At 35.8% G+C, this 14,451-nt stretch overlaps 1 protein-coding gene across 2 annotated transcripts in view; it reads left to right on the forward strand.

The window, feature by feature from the left end:
- APIP (APAF1 interacting protein) overlaps positions 1 to 9,143 on the forward strand; it is a 34,551-nt gene extending 25,408 nt beyond the window's left edge. The window contains exons 3-7 of one of the 2 annotated variants that reach the window (XM_008002190.3): positions 1,162 to 1,210; positions 2,570 to 2,687; positions 3,445 to 3,580; positions 8,009 to 8,176; positions 8,695 to 9,143. In XM_008002190.3, coding sequence (XP_008000381.1) covers positions 1,162 to 1,210; positions 2,570 to 2,687; positions 3,445 to 3,580; positions 8,009 to 8,176; positions 8,695 to 8,794 — 571 coding nt within the window. In that variant the 3' untranslated portion in view covers positions 8,795 to 9,143. The remainder of the gene's footprint in view (positions 1 to 1,161; positions 1,211 to 2,569; positions 2,688 to 3,444; positions 3,581 to 8,008; positions 8,177 to 8,694) is intronic. The other variant, XM_008002200.3, reaches the window with a different exon arrangement.
- Positions 9,144 to 14,451: the final 5,308 nt, after the last annotated feature.

The raw sequence follows: 14,451 nt of genomic DNA on the forward strand, positions 1-14,451 counted from the left end.
GGATTTCCACTCACATTATCAGACATTTGTTTTCTAGACTTCATCAATAGAACCTTAAAGAAACATCTATTTCACCCTAGATTTTTATCGATTCCAAGCCTACAGGTTTATTAGTAACCTGAACTTCAGCAGCTTGATATATAGGCCATCATGCTCATTTGCACTATGAAATGTTTGATACGTGTTCAATGTCCCTATGTCTGTGCCTTCTGGCAGGAACTAGAGCATGCAGGTACTGGCATTTTCTTGGTTTACATATATGTGGCAGCTCATTAATACTCTCTGGCGGCAACTGAAACTGGTAATTTATCAAAGATATCCAACGAGAAGAGAAAAAATCTGATACGTGAGCCAAGGGACGTTTGTTTAGTTGTTGTTGAGGGTGGAGAGACTTTAGACAAGATTTGAAATTAATTTCCAAATCAAATTTGAGAGCACCTTGTGGTAAATGGTAGGCTATAGCATCTCCCTTAGTCCAACATCTTGTAACAAAGAAATCTTCACATGTAGCCATTCTTATATTTTGAACTGTTTGTAGTTGTTTTAACTTTTTACTAAATGTTTTCCAAGATATGTATGCTTTTCAAATGGGAAGTCAAATGGGAAGCGTGTGATTCTATCCAAAAAGTAGCCCAGTGTTAATATAGTAATTTAAGAAACCGTCCAGCAGAGGTCTCTGAACTTCATGGTTTAATAAGAGCATTTCAAACAATAAATCAAACCTGATTCTTTGCATGACAGAAATATACTTCTATTGAGCATATTTTCCAGATTGGATTTTAGAATAACTGTATTTCACATAGGTTAAACTCTGCTTTTTCATGTTTAAAGACACTAAAGACTTACGTTTTCAGATTTTTATTCCCCTAACTGGATAAAAACCTGGTTACCACCAACTTTACACTATAAAAAGAATAAATATATATGAAAACGTGGAAGACAAAAGCAACAACTAATAATTCTACTATGTCACCAGCACTACAAAGGCATTGATGTAGTTTGACTTTCTTTCTATGCAGCCAAAATCCATAATTAAATCAAGCAACTGGCTGTATTGCTTGATTTATAAAGAACATGCATGATTGGACTGTGAAGATATACTTTTCTTTGTGCAAAAGCAGGAAATAAATAAATACCAATTTGTATGTTTTGTGTTGCCAGCGATGAAATCTACATTGCTCCTTCAGGAGTGCAAAAGGAACGAATTCAGGTATTATAAAGGGATTCTTTAACCTCAATGTCTCTTCTTCTTAATCACTGTTTTATGAAATGGAATTAATTTTAAGAGAAAATGTTCATTTTATCACAACAATTTGAGTAACTAATCAACAAACATTTATTGAGTAATTATTAAATGTTTTTTAAGGTGGTAGATATCCTCCATACAACCAGTGTATGTTTTGAAATCTTATTCAGCCTATGGGGGCAAAAGTGAATAGTGCAATCTTAAATCACAGTAAAGAACAAGTATGACTTTGCAGCTTTATAACACTACGATCTTTATCAGGCTGGTGGAATAATCAGATTGATGGTCTCAGATGAACCAAATTAATTCATATTTCATAATAGCAAAGTTATTCTAATTTCGAGATTTCAAGTTATGAAACTTTGTTTCAGATTTTGAGAAGTCTCATTCTGTGTTAATACCAGAATAATACCCCAAATCTAGTTAAAGCAAACACATAATTATTTAACTTCTAATACAAGAAAAAAGAAAAGCTGCTTTGTTAAAACATTTATATTGTAGTTTTTTGATAAACCCTGGCAGATAAAAGCTACAGATCAGAAATACTTGAGGGTGAAGGGTGGGAGGAGATGAGGATGGAAAAACTGCTGTCAGTTACTATGCTTATTACGTGGGTGACAAAATAATCTGTACACCAGATTCTTGTAACATGCAATTTACCTATGTAACAAACCTCCACATGTACCCCTGGACCTAAAATAAAAGTTGAAAAAAAAAGAAAAACCTGTAGATCTACCTAATTTCTTAAGCTTTAAGAAGAATATACCTTATTGAGATTAACCTTTCTGAGTACCAGCTAAATTTCTCAAGGGTTAGAAAATTTTACTCAAAATTTTGGTTTTATTTTACAAAATGTGGGGAAAAAAATTTTAACACCCATCTTTGGAATGTCGATTTCTTTATATAGGCTCTCTGAAATATAGTTGTGAAATTATAGGGCAAAGTTGAGAAGCTAAATTGATGAAATGACAGCAGTAAAATCATTACATAAATAGTAATTTTCCTTATTTTTTGTCTTCAAATTTTTTTTAATTTTTGAGATTTATATTAAACTTTTGAGAATATTTTTACCAGTAGAAATCATTTTTTATTTCTCAAAATTGTTAAATTATTTTGAGAAACTATAATTATATATTTAAAATGTAAATTAAATATATACATATATTAGCACTCTATGTATATGTATACTAAACATATACACAAGTATGTATACTATAGATAAACACTTTCTTGTATTCTTGTGTATATGTACACAAGAAAAGAAACATTTCTAGTTGGTATTTTATAAGCCCTCTTTTTTCTTTTTTTCCCCTCTATAAATAGCCTGAAGACATGTTTGTTTGTGATATAAATGAAAAGGACATAAGTGGACCTTTGCCATCTAAGAAGCTAAAAAAAAGCCAGTGTACTCCTCTTTTCATGAATGCTTACACAATGAGAGGTATGCAGAAAATGTATTCAACATAAAGAATATTTGCAGAGTAGGCTCCTCTAAATAATGGTAATTATTATTTCAGTTAACATTTCTTGGATACCCACCATATGCAAGAACTTTAAGTGCATGAACTTACACAGTTTTCACATCAATCTATGGGGAAGGTCCATTATTCCACTTACCCTCGTGCCCACTACCAACTTATTCCATGCCAGGAAAAATAAGCCTATAACCATATGTATATATATGTATAACGATATGGACTGTGACAGATTGGATTAAGAAAATGTGGCACATATACACCATGGAATACTATGCAGCCATAAAAAAGGATGAGTTTGTGTCCTTTGTAGGGACATGGATGCAGCTGGAAACCATCATTCTCAGCAAACTATCACAAGAACAGAAAACCAAACACCGCATGTTCTCACTCATAGGTGGGAACTGAACAATGAGATCACTTGGACTCGGGAAGGGGAACATTACACACCCGGGCCTATCATGGGGAGGGGGGAGGGAGAAGGGATTGCATTGGGAGTTATACCTTATGTAAATGACGAGTTGATGGGTGCAGCACACCAACATGGCACAAGTATACATATGTAGCAAACCTGCACGTTGTGCACATGTACCCTACAACTTGAAGTTTAATCATAATAAATAAATTTTTAAAAAATAAATAAATAAATAAATAAATAAATAAATAAATAAAAGCTGTAATGCAGTCTTCACTGAGCATGCGGCTGTCTTCCTCCTCCTCCAGGAGCAGGTGCGGTGATTCACACCCACTCCAAAGCTGCTGTGATGGCCACCCTTCTCTTTCCAGGACGGGAGTTTAAAATTACCCATCAAGAGATGATAAAAGGAATAAAGAAATGTACTTCCGGAGGATATTATAGGTATTTTTTTTCCTTTTCTTAAATAATTTGAAAAGAATTCTTCCTTCTCTTTGATAAACAGAATACTGATCATTGTCTGCGTATAATGAGATGTCGTGGGATCTGTGTTAAATAATACTCCATTTAATATTACACTTCCAGACCTATTCTCATGACACAAATGGGATGTCTTCCCTCCTCTCCTGCCCCTATCCCAGCCATGGTAAATTATTAGCAATATGAATAATGAAATGTTTATTTAAGTAAACTGAAAAAAATCTTGACTGAGAGCTCTATCATTATGGAAAGACTATGTTCCTATATTGAGGCACCCAAAGATCTCTTCACCTTCACTTTTCTTCAGAAATTTGAGCAGTGACTACAGTTTATACTTCATGATAATTTAATTTAGTGTTTCTGGAATATTTTCATATTTATATAAGTTTTTTAAATAAAGTAGATCTCTGTATTTTTAGAATTTTTCAGTGTGGAAGGTGATATGGATAGTAAGTATAGATTACCATTCTAGATCAGTTTAAATAAATTCACCAGTCCACAAAAGTGTAGTAATTCTTCATAATTCTAGAATATAATGGCATGAAGAAACATGTTCTCAGTGTTCAGGGACAAGCTAAGCATTTCATTTCAGTTTATTAGCATTCTCATTCCTGAACCTTCACTCTTAATTTCCTAAAGGGCTTGATCCTACCTTGCCTTGTTTAGAGGAAAACGGTGCCCGTTTTACTAAAGTGTTATTACCACAATATCATATTCTTACTGCACATAATGGAATGTACATGTTTAAACTAGTGCACTGAGATATTGACTTGATTTCAGTTAATATTTATTGTGTGCTTAAAGCATTCCTCAGGACTGTGAAACACCAATTTACAAAAGTTAAATATTTAAATTAGGAGAAGTGTACATACTGAAGAAAGTAGAGTCCCAGATTGCCTCTTCCATATCTGGGGCTGAAGGAGAGGCCTTCTGGGTGCTATCAGTTTCATATGAATTTTATTGTTTTGGTGAAGAAATAAAAATACATCAGAAGAATCAGTTTTTCTGAAAAGAGGGAAAAGGTAAGGTAGAGGAACAGGGCATAAGAGAGTCTTTGCAATTTTGTAGAGAGGCCAAACATGGTGGCCCTTTGCAGTTTTGTTGGAGCCTAGCTGGGAAATGAGTAGCAGAGTCATTATCACAGCTCAGGAGGCGGTGTTATTGTGTCTGAATTTGAAGAGAATCCTGAGTCTAATCAAAAGAAGGGCAATGACAGCTGGATGAGGTAAGAAAGGATGGAGTTTAAAATTATCTACTGTATTTTTTTTTAAGTTTATCTTTTATATAAAGAACATCTTTAAAATACAGTCACATGTCACTGTGGATGGGGATATGTTCTGTGAAATGTGTCACTAGGTGATTTCATCATTGCTTGTGTATGCAGAGTGTACATACACAAACCTAGATGGTATAGCCTACTGCACACCCAGGGCATATGGTATAGCCTAATGCTCCTAGGCTACAAGCCTGCATAGCAGGTTAGTACAATGTACTGTGGGCAATTGCAACACAATGGTAGGTATTTGTGTATCTAAACATAGAAAAGGTTCGGTAAAAAAATACGATGTAAGAGATAAAAAGTGTTACACCTGTCTAAGACCCTGACCATGAACGGAGCTTGCAGGGCTGGAAGTTCTTCTGGGTGAATCAGTAAGTGAGTGGTGAGTAAATGTGAAGGCCCAGGACATTACACTGCTATAGACTTTATAAACATTGTACGTTTAGGCTACATGAAATTTATTGAAAACATTTCTTAATAACCTCAGCTTACTGTAACTTTTTTAGTTTATCAAGCTTTTCCTTTTTTTTTTTTTTTTTTTTACTTTTGGACTCTTGTAATAGTACCTTAAAACACACATTGTACAGCTATACAAAAATATTTTCTTTATGTCCTTATTCTATAAGTTTTTTCTATTTTAATTTTTTTTTAACTTTTTAAAATTTTTTTTTTTAAATCTGAGACAGAAACACATATATCAGCCTAGGTGTACACAGGGTCAGGGTCATCAATATCACTGCCTTCCACCTCCACACCTTGTCTCACTGGAAGGTCTTCAGGGGCAAGTAACATGCATGGAGCTCACATTTCCTGTGATAACAGTGCCGTCTTCTGGAATACCTCCTGAAGGACCTGCCTGAGGCTGCTTTACAGTTAACTTTTTAAAAACTATATAAGTAGAAAGAGTACACCCTAAAATAGTGTTTTAAAATTATAGTGTAATAAATACATAAACTACTAACATAGTCATTTATTATTATTATCAAGTATTAAATACTGTACATAATTGTATATGCTGTACTTTCATAGAGCTAGCAGCACGGTAGGTTTCTTTACACCAGCATCACCACAGATATTTGCATAATATGTGGTGCTATAACCTTATGACAGCTAAGCGGTCATTAGGCGATAGGAGTTGTTGGGAGCCGAAAATGCCAAAGGGATCGTGACCAACTCAGCATTCCACTGGAGGCTGTATGATCAAACAGCTAACTGTTTATCATGAATGCAGGATGTGAGCAAACTCACCCTGTGCCTGCCACCAAAAGGTTTGCTGAGGGACATCACTCCCTGGCACAGGGATCCTTGAAGTTATCTGTTGAGAACTCTAGCATCTATTGTTTGAAGGATGCAGTCTCACAAGCCTGCTGTGAACCAAATGGCTGACTGACAGCTGCCTGACAATCACCCCCCCACGATCACCCCCCATTTCTCGTCTCTTTTACCAATAAATATGGAGGGCTATGTAAAGCTCAGGGCCCTTGTCCACTAGAGGCAAGGTGCCCCCAACCCCTTCTTCCAAACGTACTCTCTTGTCTTTATCTTTTATTCCCATGTTCACCCCCTTTGTTCAGTCCACCAGGTCCATGCAGGTTAGGAGTTTTTCAGCTCCGTTATAATCTTATAGGACCACTATCATATCTGTGGTCTGACATTGACAGAAACATGGTTTCTGTCATGACTGTACTAGTTCTTACCAGGGAAGGTTAACATATGTATCTGTATAATGTATACGTATATACATGTGTATCTAATATATATGTATACATATATTATAATTGTATAATAGTATAGATATACATAACATTTATATTATAATTGTACTCCCTTTCAGAAGCAACGTATCTATGGTACAGTAAAACAATACTCTTTGAGGGTCAAAGGGCTATCCTGGCTCTCTTTCTCATTTAACTTGTCTGGATCAGTGTCACGTTTGTAAAGTGGGAGGATTGGCTTGAATTCGCTTTAAGGTCTTATTTTGCTATGAAATTATTTTGCTCCTGAAAATATATCTGACTATTGAGTGCATGCTAGAGAAAAATATAAGTTTGTGGTTCTCTTGGCCAATATTAGGAAAGATTTGAGACTAGCAATTCATTCCTTCAATATTAAGGATAGTGGGGGGGTTTTTTGGTTTTTTGTTTGTTTGTTTGTTTGAAGACTAAGTCTGGCTTTGTTGCCCAGGCTAGAGTGTAGTGGCTCGATCTTGACTCATGCAACCTCCGCCTCCCGGGCTGAAGCCATTCTCTCACCTCAGTCTTTCGAGTAGCTGGGACTACAGGCATGCACCACCATACCTGGCTGATTTTTGTATTTTTTGTAGAGACAGGGTTTCACCACGTTGGCCAGGCTGGTTTTGAATTCATGAGCTCAAGCAGTCCACCTGCCTTGGCTTCCCAAAGTGCTGGGATTATAGCCATGAGCCACCGCACTCAGCCGTAGTTAAGGATATTCTGTAATTACCTCTGTTTTACTTAAGTGAAGTAATGGGCAGCTCTATACTCTTAATGATAATGGTTGGCCAAGTTATCAGTCACATGATGACTACTTAGTCTATGCTTGCCCTGCAGTAGCAATTTCTGAATACTTTAGCTAGAATTTTTTTTTTTTTTAAGTTTTAGCACTATAAAGTATCTGAGATACTAGTGCCCCAAACCATGCTTGTGTTTATTGATTTGCCTATCTCAGATACTTTGGGGTTCTGCAGAAATGAAATACAGTGATTTTGTATTATTGGGAAATTCTTAATATATAATTCAATTTTTAATCTTTTCTATGCTTCTGATTCTGAAATATATCATTTGCCATCTCCTTGTGTAAATATTATGATTGTCCCTGCTTCAAGGAAACATTTGTATGATCTTGATGATTTCTTTGTTAGGTTTTGCTGTATTTTACAAAATCCACCACTTAGGTTTAGGTTTAGAACAAGCCTGCCACATTCCCAAGGTACCTTTTGGTAGAGATGGTTATACAAGATACATAGAATAACACGCAATATCCTGTTCATAAAAAGAGCGTGTCTAACTGGTTACTTGAAAAAATTACATATTGTATACAGAGCAATGCTTGATTTTTTTTAATGGAAAAAAATAGCTTGTTTTGCCTTACAGATATGATGATATGTTAGTGGTACCCATTATTGAGAATACACCTGAGGAGAAAGACCTCAAAGATCGAATGGCTCATGCAATGAATGAATACCCAGACTCCTGTGCAGTACTGGTCAGACGTCATGGAGTATATGTGTGGGGGGAAACATGGGAGAAGGCCAAAACCATGTGAGTGTAAATCAACATGGGAAATAAGTTACCACCCGCTAAATGTAAAAGAAAATAAAGTATGTCAGTTGGTTTAAATTTAAATTGTTTATCATTATTTCTAGATACTTTATTTTTATTATATATTCATTCATGAAGAAGTATTGATTGGATGAGCTATTGTTTGGCAAGGCTCTAGGAATGTTAATAGAGGAAGAAGACACAGATCCCAAGTTATAAAAGTTCTATTTCAGAAAGTGACATCTAGTTTTTAAAAAATGTAAATTTATGTAGGCAGTATATTTTAAACTCTCTTTCATTTCCTGAGAGGTATGTAATATGGTTGCATGACTTAATATGATTCCTGTCTGTATTTTAAAAATGTTGAGGGCAAAATAAAGTTTTGGCCTAGAATTGAGAGAAAATACGTACTAGGAACAAAGCAGAGTTAACTGTAAGAGAGGAGAAATGTGATTCTTTAGTATTGGAGAACTCTGTTGTTCAATAAACACTGGTTCTTTTTGCTTTTTGTTTTACAGGTGTGAGTGTTATGACTATTTATTTGATATTGCCATATCAATGAAGAAAGTAGGACTTGATCCTTCACAGCTCCCAGTTGGAGAAAATGGAATTGTCTAAGCCGAAAGGAAGTCTAATTATATACAGAGATAAAGCTCAACATAATTATTATTTAAATAAAAGCTATTTTTTTAATGAATTGAAATTTTTCATGATGCTACTAATTTGCCACTAAATACTGCAAATGGTCACCCTGAATCTCTTCTGACATTGGATGTTATTTGCTTATATTCTTATAATTTTAAATGAGGGGACAGTGAAATGACAATTTTATACTCTATGTTTTTGTTTATTTTTAAATCCTTAGCAGCAAAATATTTGCCTTTAATTTCTTTTTTATATATACTCCCAGAAAATTCCTCTTAATTTTTAAAGATGCTGGTGATAATAAAATTCATTGGAAAATTTCCTCATTGTGGAATGAGCATTTTCTTGTTTTAATGTTGGTGTCAGAAAATATATGTGAAACATTAAGTCCAAATTTATCCCTCAATGTTAATGTCAAAATAATTTTATAGATTTCCCCTATTAACTTTAGTGTTTCCCTGTAGTCTACAATAGGGCACTCATTTTATTTTGGGATCAGTTGTGAAATTCAGATCAGGTGGTATTAACTCAAAATTCCCTTAACCAAACAGATCTTGATCAAACCAGTGATGTAATCAGAAAGTACTTTCTTTAAAATTGTTTTAAATTTTAGGTTTGAGGGTACACACATGAAGGTTTGTTACATAGACAAACATGTCAAGGGGTTTGTTGTACATATTATTATGTCACCCAGGTATTTAGTTCAGTCAGTACCCAATAGTTATCTTTTATGCTCTTCCTTCTCCCACCCTCCCCCATCAAGTAGACCCCAGTGTCTGTTGTTTCCTTCTTTGTAGTCATAAGTTATTACCATTTAGCTCCCACTTATAAGTGAGAACATGCAGTATTTGGTTTTCTGTTACTGTGTTAGTTTGCTAAGAATAATAGCCTCCAGCTCCATCCATGTTCCCGCAGGAGACATGATCTTGTTCTTTTCTATGGCTGCATAATATTCCATGGTGTATATATACCGTATTTTCTTTATCCATTCTGTCACTGATGGGCATTTAGGTTGATTCCATGTCTTTGCTCTTGTGAAGAGTGCTGCAGTGAACGTTTGTGTGCTTGTGTCTTTACGGTAGAATGCTTTATATTCCTTTAGGTATATACCCAGTAGTAGGATTGCTAGGTCAAATGATTGTTCTGCTTTTAGCTCTTTGGGGAATTGCCGTACTGCTTTCCACAATGTTTGCACTAATTTATACTCCTACCATCACTGTGTAAGGGTTCCCTTTTCCTTACAACCTTGCCTGTATCTGGGTTTTTTCGTTTGTTTGTTTGTTTGTTTGTTTGTTTGTTTGTTTTTTGTGACGGAGTCTTGCTGTGTCACCCAGGCTGGAGTGCAGTAGCTCACTGCACTTGGCTCACTGCAACCTCCGCCTCCTGGGTTCAAGCGATTCTCCTGCCTAAGCCTTCCAAGTAGCTGGGATCACAGGTGTGCTACCAGGCCTGGCTAATTTTTGTATTTTAGTAGAGATAGGATTTTGGCATGTTGGCCAGACTGGTCTCAAACTCCTAGCCTCATATGACCCGCCCACCTCAGCCTCCCAAAGTGCTGTGATTACAGGCATGAGCCACTGCCCTCAGCCTGTTTTCTGGATTCTTGGCAGAGGTTCTTCCACTGGGGAAAAATAGTTTTAGCCACCTCTGGTTAACTTCATTTTCCTTGTTTTAAAATGCAGCTAATGAATAAGATAAAGTATGTGGGGGAACAAACCACAATGCTTAATCCAGTGTAGATGTTCAATAAATATTAGTGTTTTTTAAAATCCCTTTTAATCCTCATAATAGTCTTTTGAGATAGATATTATACCTATTTTCTTAGATGAGAAAATTGAGGCTTAGATAGGAATAATAAATATGTAGAATTTAAATAAGAGAAAATAGGTAAACTTAACACAGTACCTGTCATATACTATGTATGCACTCAAAATATAAACTTCCTTTCCTAAAAACCCGTCACCTAGCTATCTTCAAAGTAATTGTCATGCAACTAAACCATTTAAAGTATGCAGCAGCAGCAGCACATCTCCAATTGTATATTTATTTCCTGGGAGTGCAGAAAAGATTGCAAAACCTGCTTTAGAAGTGGGGGAACAGCTAGTGGAGGGCGATATTTCCTAGTTAATATCCTTTTTTTTTTTTTAAGAATATGATCCTTCCTATGTGACTGCTAGGATCCAAGGTCCAAAGATGAATACAAATCCAGGCTGGGAGCTAATCCTCAGTGCCTGCACATAGGTGTTCAGTGAATGAGGGAGGGGGAAGCAGGCATTCTTCACATGCCCTTGTGACTGTTGTTCTCTCAGTTATTCCAGCTTCTTTACATAAGAGGAAAATGTGGTTACAAATGCAGGATTAAACTGGTAAGAGATCTAGATCAAACACTTTTTATTTCATTAAGTGCAGGACATGCCATTCACGCTCAGATTGAATAAGGGATTAACACATTTTAGTCCAGAGACTGTCAATTGTTTCTCAAATGATTCTAGAACCTTTTGGTCCCACCCAACTTTCTTGTGAGAGATACTTCAAAATAACATAGTTCCCCAGAGAATGTCCCAAAATCAGAAAGGTAAAGTAATAATCTTAAGGAGTGTTTCATTTTCTATCTCAGTTTGTTCAAATACTTCCCTTTTGAGAAAATTTTGCCATGTCTCAGCAGCAGCTGTAGTCAAGATGGTCAGATGTGGAACTAATAATGTTGACATCACTATTCAAGAGGCAATTTGAATTCTCCCACCAAGTTTCTTTAAAGCAGGACTACAAGGCCCAGCACAGTGGCTCACGCCTGCAATCCCAGCATTTTGGGAGGCTGAAATGGGTGGATCACCTGAGGTCAGGAGTTTCAAGACAAGCCTGACCAACATGGTGAAACCCCATCTCTACTAAAAATACAAAAAAATTAGCCAGGCATGGTGGCAGGGACCTGTAGTTCCCTCTACTCCAGAGGCTGAGGCATGAGAATCACTTCAACCAGGGAGGTGGAGGGTGCAGTGAGCCGAGATCGCACCACTGTACTCCAGCTTGAATGACAGAGTGAGACTCTATCTCAAAAAAACAAAACAAACAGATTTTGGTTTCCATTTCACTGATCTGTAACCTGTAAGCACTAAATCATCATGTTTTGGATAATAATCACTGAAATAGGTATTCTTTTGTGGTCTTAAGTTATAAACACAAATATGCTCTTAAAGTATATTTGGCTTCTGATATGGGTATTAGGGACTTAGGTTCTAACAGACTTTTTAATCTGTTCTATTATTTTACTTATAGTAAATACCTTTTACTTTTTCTACTTCATTATTGCAATAAGGACTACATCTTTGGAAATGAAACCAGGAAAAAAATTTTTTTTTTTTTGTATATACAGTAGAGCTTTGAAAGTTAAGTAAAAATTTCCAGTAGTCAAAATTATCATTTAAAAAATCCTTTAAAATAACACATCAAATATAGTACTGTGTGTGTGATTTGTGAACTTAGATTGTTTCATTTATTCAATAGTGTTTATCCATGTCCTCAAATAATCATGCTTTGTTTCTTTTCTTGAGGATGTTGATCAAGTCATCACCTCTCCATTTATCTTGAACAATGTGTTTTAAATCATCCACAAATTTTTCCATTGGTTTCACAATTGTTCATTCTCAGTTTCAGGTTTAATTGCATCTATTGCTTTTAATACACGTAAAGAAAAAGGACTATTTTCCTGGTATACAATCCCTTTAGGTTAACTTAATTCAATACACTGTGATTGGAACCCACTAGAGAATTAGGATCTGTTCTCTTTACTTGTGCATGGTTAAACTTTTCTGTTAACAAACATGTCTTTCCCATGCTCTAAACATGAAAGTATTATATGTGTATAATCTTATGCTCGTTTAGGCTTGCATTGTTTTATAAAAACTGGGTGAAAAGCAAAATACCCTAGACCCCCTCTAAATCAATGTGTTGATTCTGCTTTAAATTAAAACCTCTAAAGGCTTTGCACCTAAGTGACGTTTTCCAAAGGCACTTTCAAAGCCATTTACAGGATTTCTGGTATAATTCTGCCCTTTAAAACTCCTTTTTTTTTTATAGCAATTATTGCAGTCAATTTAATTGTATTTGTATGACATCTCTAGTGTTCTTATCACACAATAGAATGAATTAACTTATTTTGATCAACACTGATCAATGTCATATCAGCAATCAATGTGTGCCATTTATAGAAACACTCTGAAAAAGACTTCTTTCCTGTATCTTCCTAAATTTCAGAACTTTATTCTGATTTTCTCCTTACCTCTTTTTACCCAGAAAGCAAAATTGAACTTCTACTTCAAGTTGCTGACTCCCTTTGCAGCCAAGAATGACATTGTTTAAAAACCTTGCTATGTTGTGAAAGCTGGCACTTTGAAAGATATTACTTTGGCCCATAGTAACTTGGTAAAAACTGTTACCATTTAGCCATTTACCATTACCATTGATTGATTCTGACTCATCAAGCTTACCAATAAATGTGATTTTAAGTATAAGCCTTAACTATAAGCCTTAATCCTCTGCTTGTGGAGCTTGGGGTTTATATGGGCACAGAATAGGGGCGTAGCAGGCCAGAGTGGTCTTAGAAAAGACAACATTTGGGTGTGAAAACAGGAATGCCTGTTCCCATTTAGGTCCATGAGTTTCCAAACTTGAGGGTGGGGCCTTTGCCGGGGAACTGCCTTCTTCTACTTAGTGTTTCCTCACCTCCTGCCCATATCATTAGCATTTTTAATAATTTTACATTGACCTTGAGCAGAATCACTTAACTTTCATTTTCTGGTTGGCATTTTCTAAGGGTCTTGTAACTCCAAATTTCAGCAAATCATCTTTTGTACTCAGTACTTGTTCAGTGCTCAGGTGTTGGTACGTGTGTAGAATTAAGCTGCTGTTGGTGTCTACCCTATTTCCCTCTCTCATTGGACCCACCTCCACTCACCCACATCCCGCGAGGCTCTGGGATGATGTCAGTCACAGTGTTCTACCTGCCCTCTTGCTGCAGCCATAACCACGTGACCCAGACCTGGCCAGTCCTGTCCAGTCGTGGCACACCGTTTCCCTACCTACAGAGGGGTTCCAAGTCTTAGGTTCCTAACTCAAGAAGAGGTGCTAGGACCCACCTCCACTTCCAGATAAAGAAAACCTATCTGTGTTTGAAAAGAATGAAACCAACACACAAAGAAAAGTATAAAAAGCAGAGCCAAGATATAAAAAGAGTTCTACTACAGCATTTTAGTACTTGGATTTAGCAATACCTTTGGATTCACCTTCAGCCTTTTGAGTCAGAAGTGATGAACAGATTTGCTTTTTTAAACATTATTTTGAGATGATTTATTTCATAACAGAGTCTTACACAATGTCTAATAGTACATCAAACCAAATGCTATGCAATTGTATGAAATAAAAGGCTAACACACATTAATCTTGATGATACTCTAGCCTTTTATGCATATTACTTCATATAAAACTGGTAAATAAAGGAATGTTACTGGTACATTGGTATAATATGGAAATTGCATGGATTCATACACAATTTTTCTCAGCACATTATTTTAAAGCAATCAGGGCAAGATTTCTCATAATTAATGAGAAAGCTTTAAAGATATATGAAAACA

Source organism: Chlorocebus sabaeus, chromosome 1, assembly GCF_047675955.1.
Source record: "Chlorocebus sabaeus isolate Y175 chromosome 1, mChlSab1.0.hap1, whole genome shotgun sequence".
Taxonomy (NCBI): domain Eukaryota; kingdom Metazoa; phylum Chordata; class Mammalia; order Primates; family Cercopithecidae; genus Chlorocebus; species Chlorocebus sabaeus.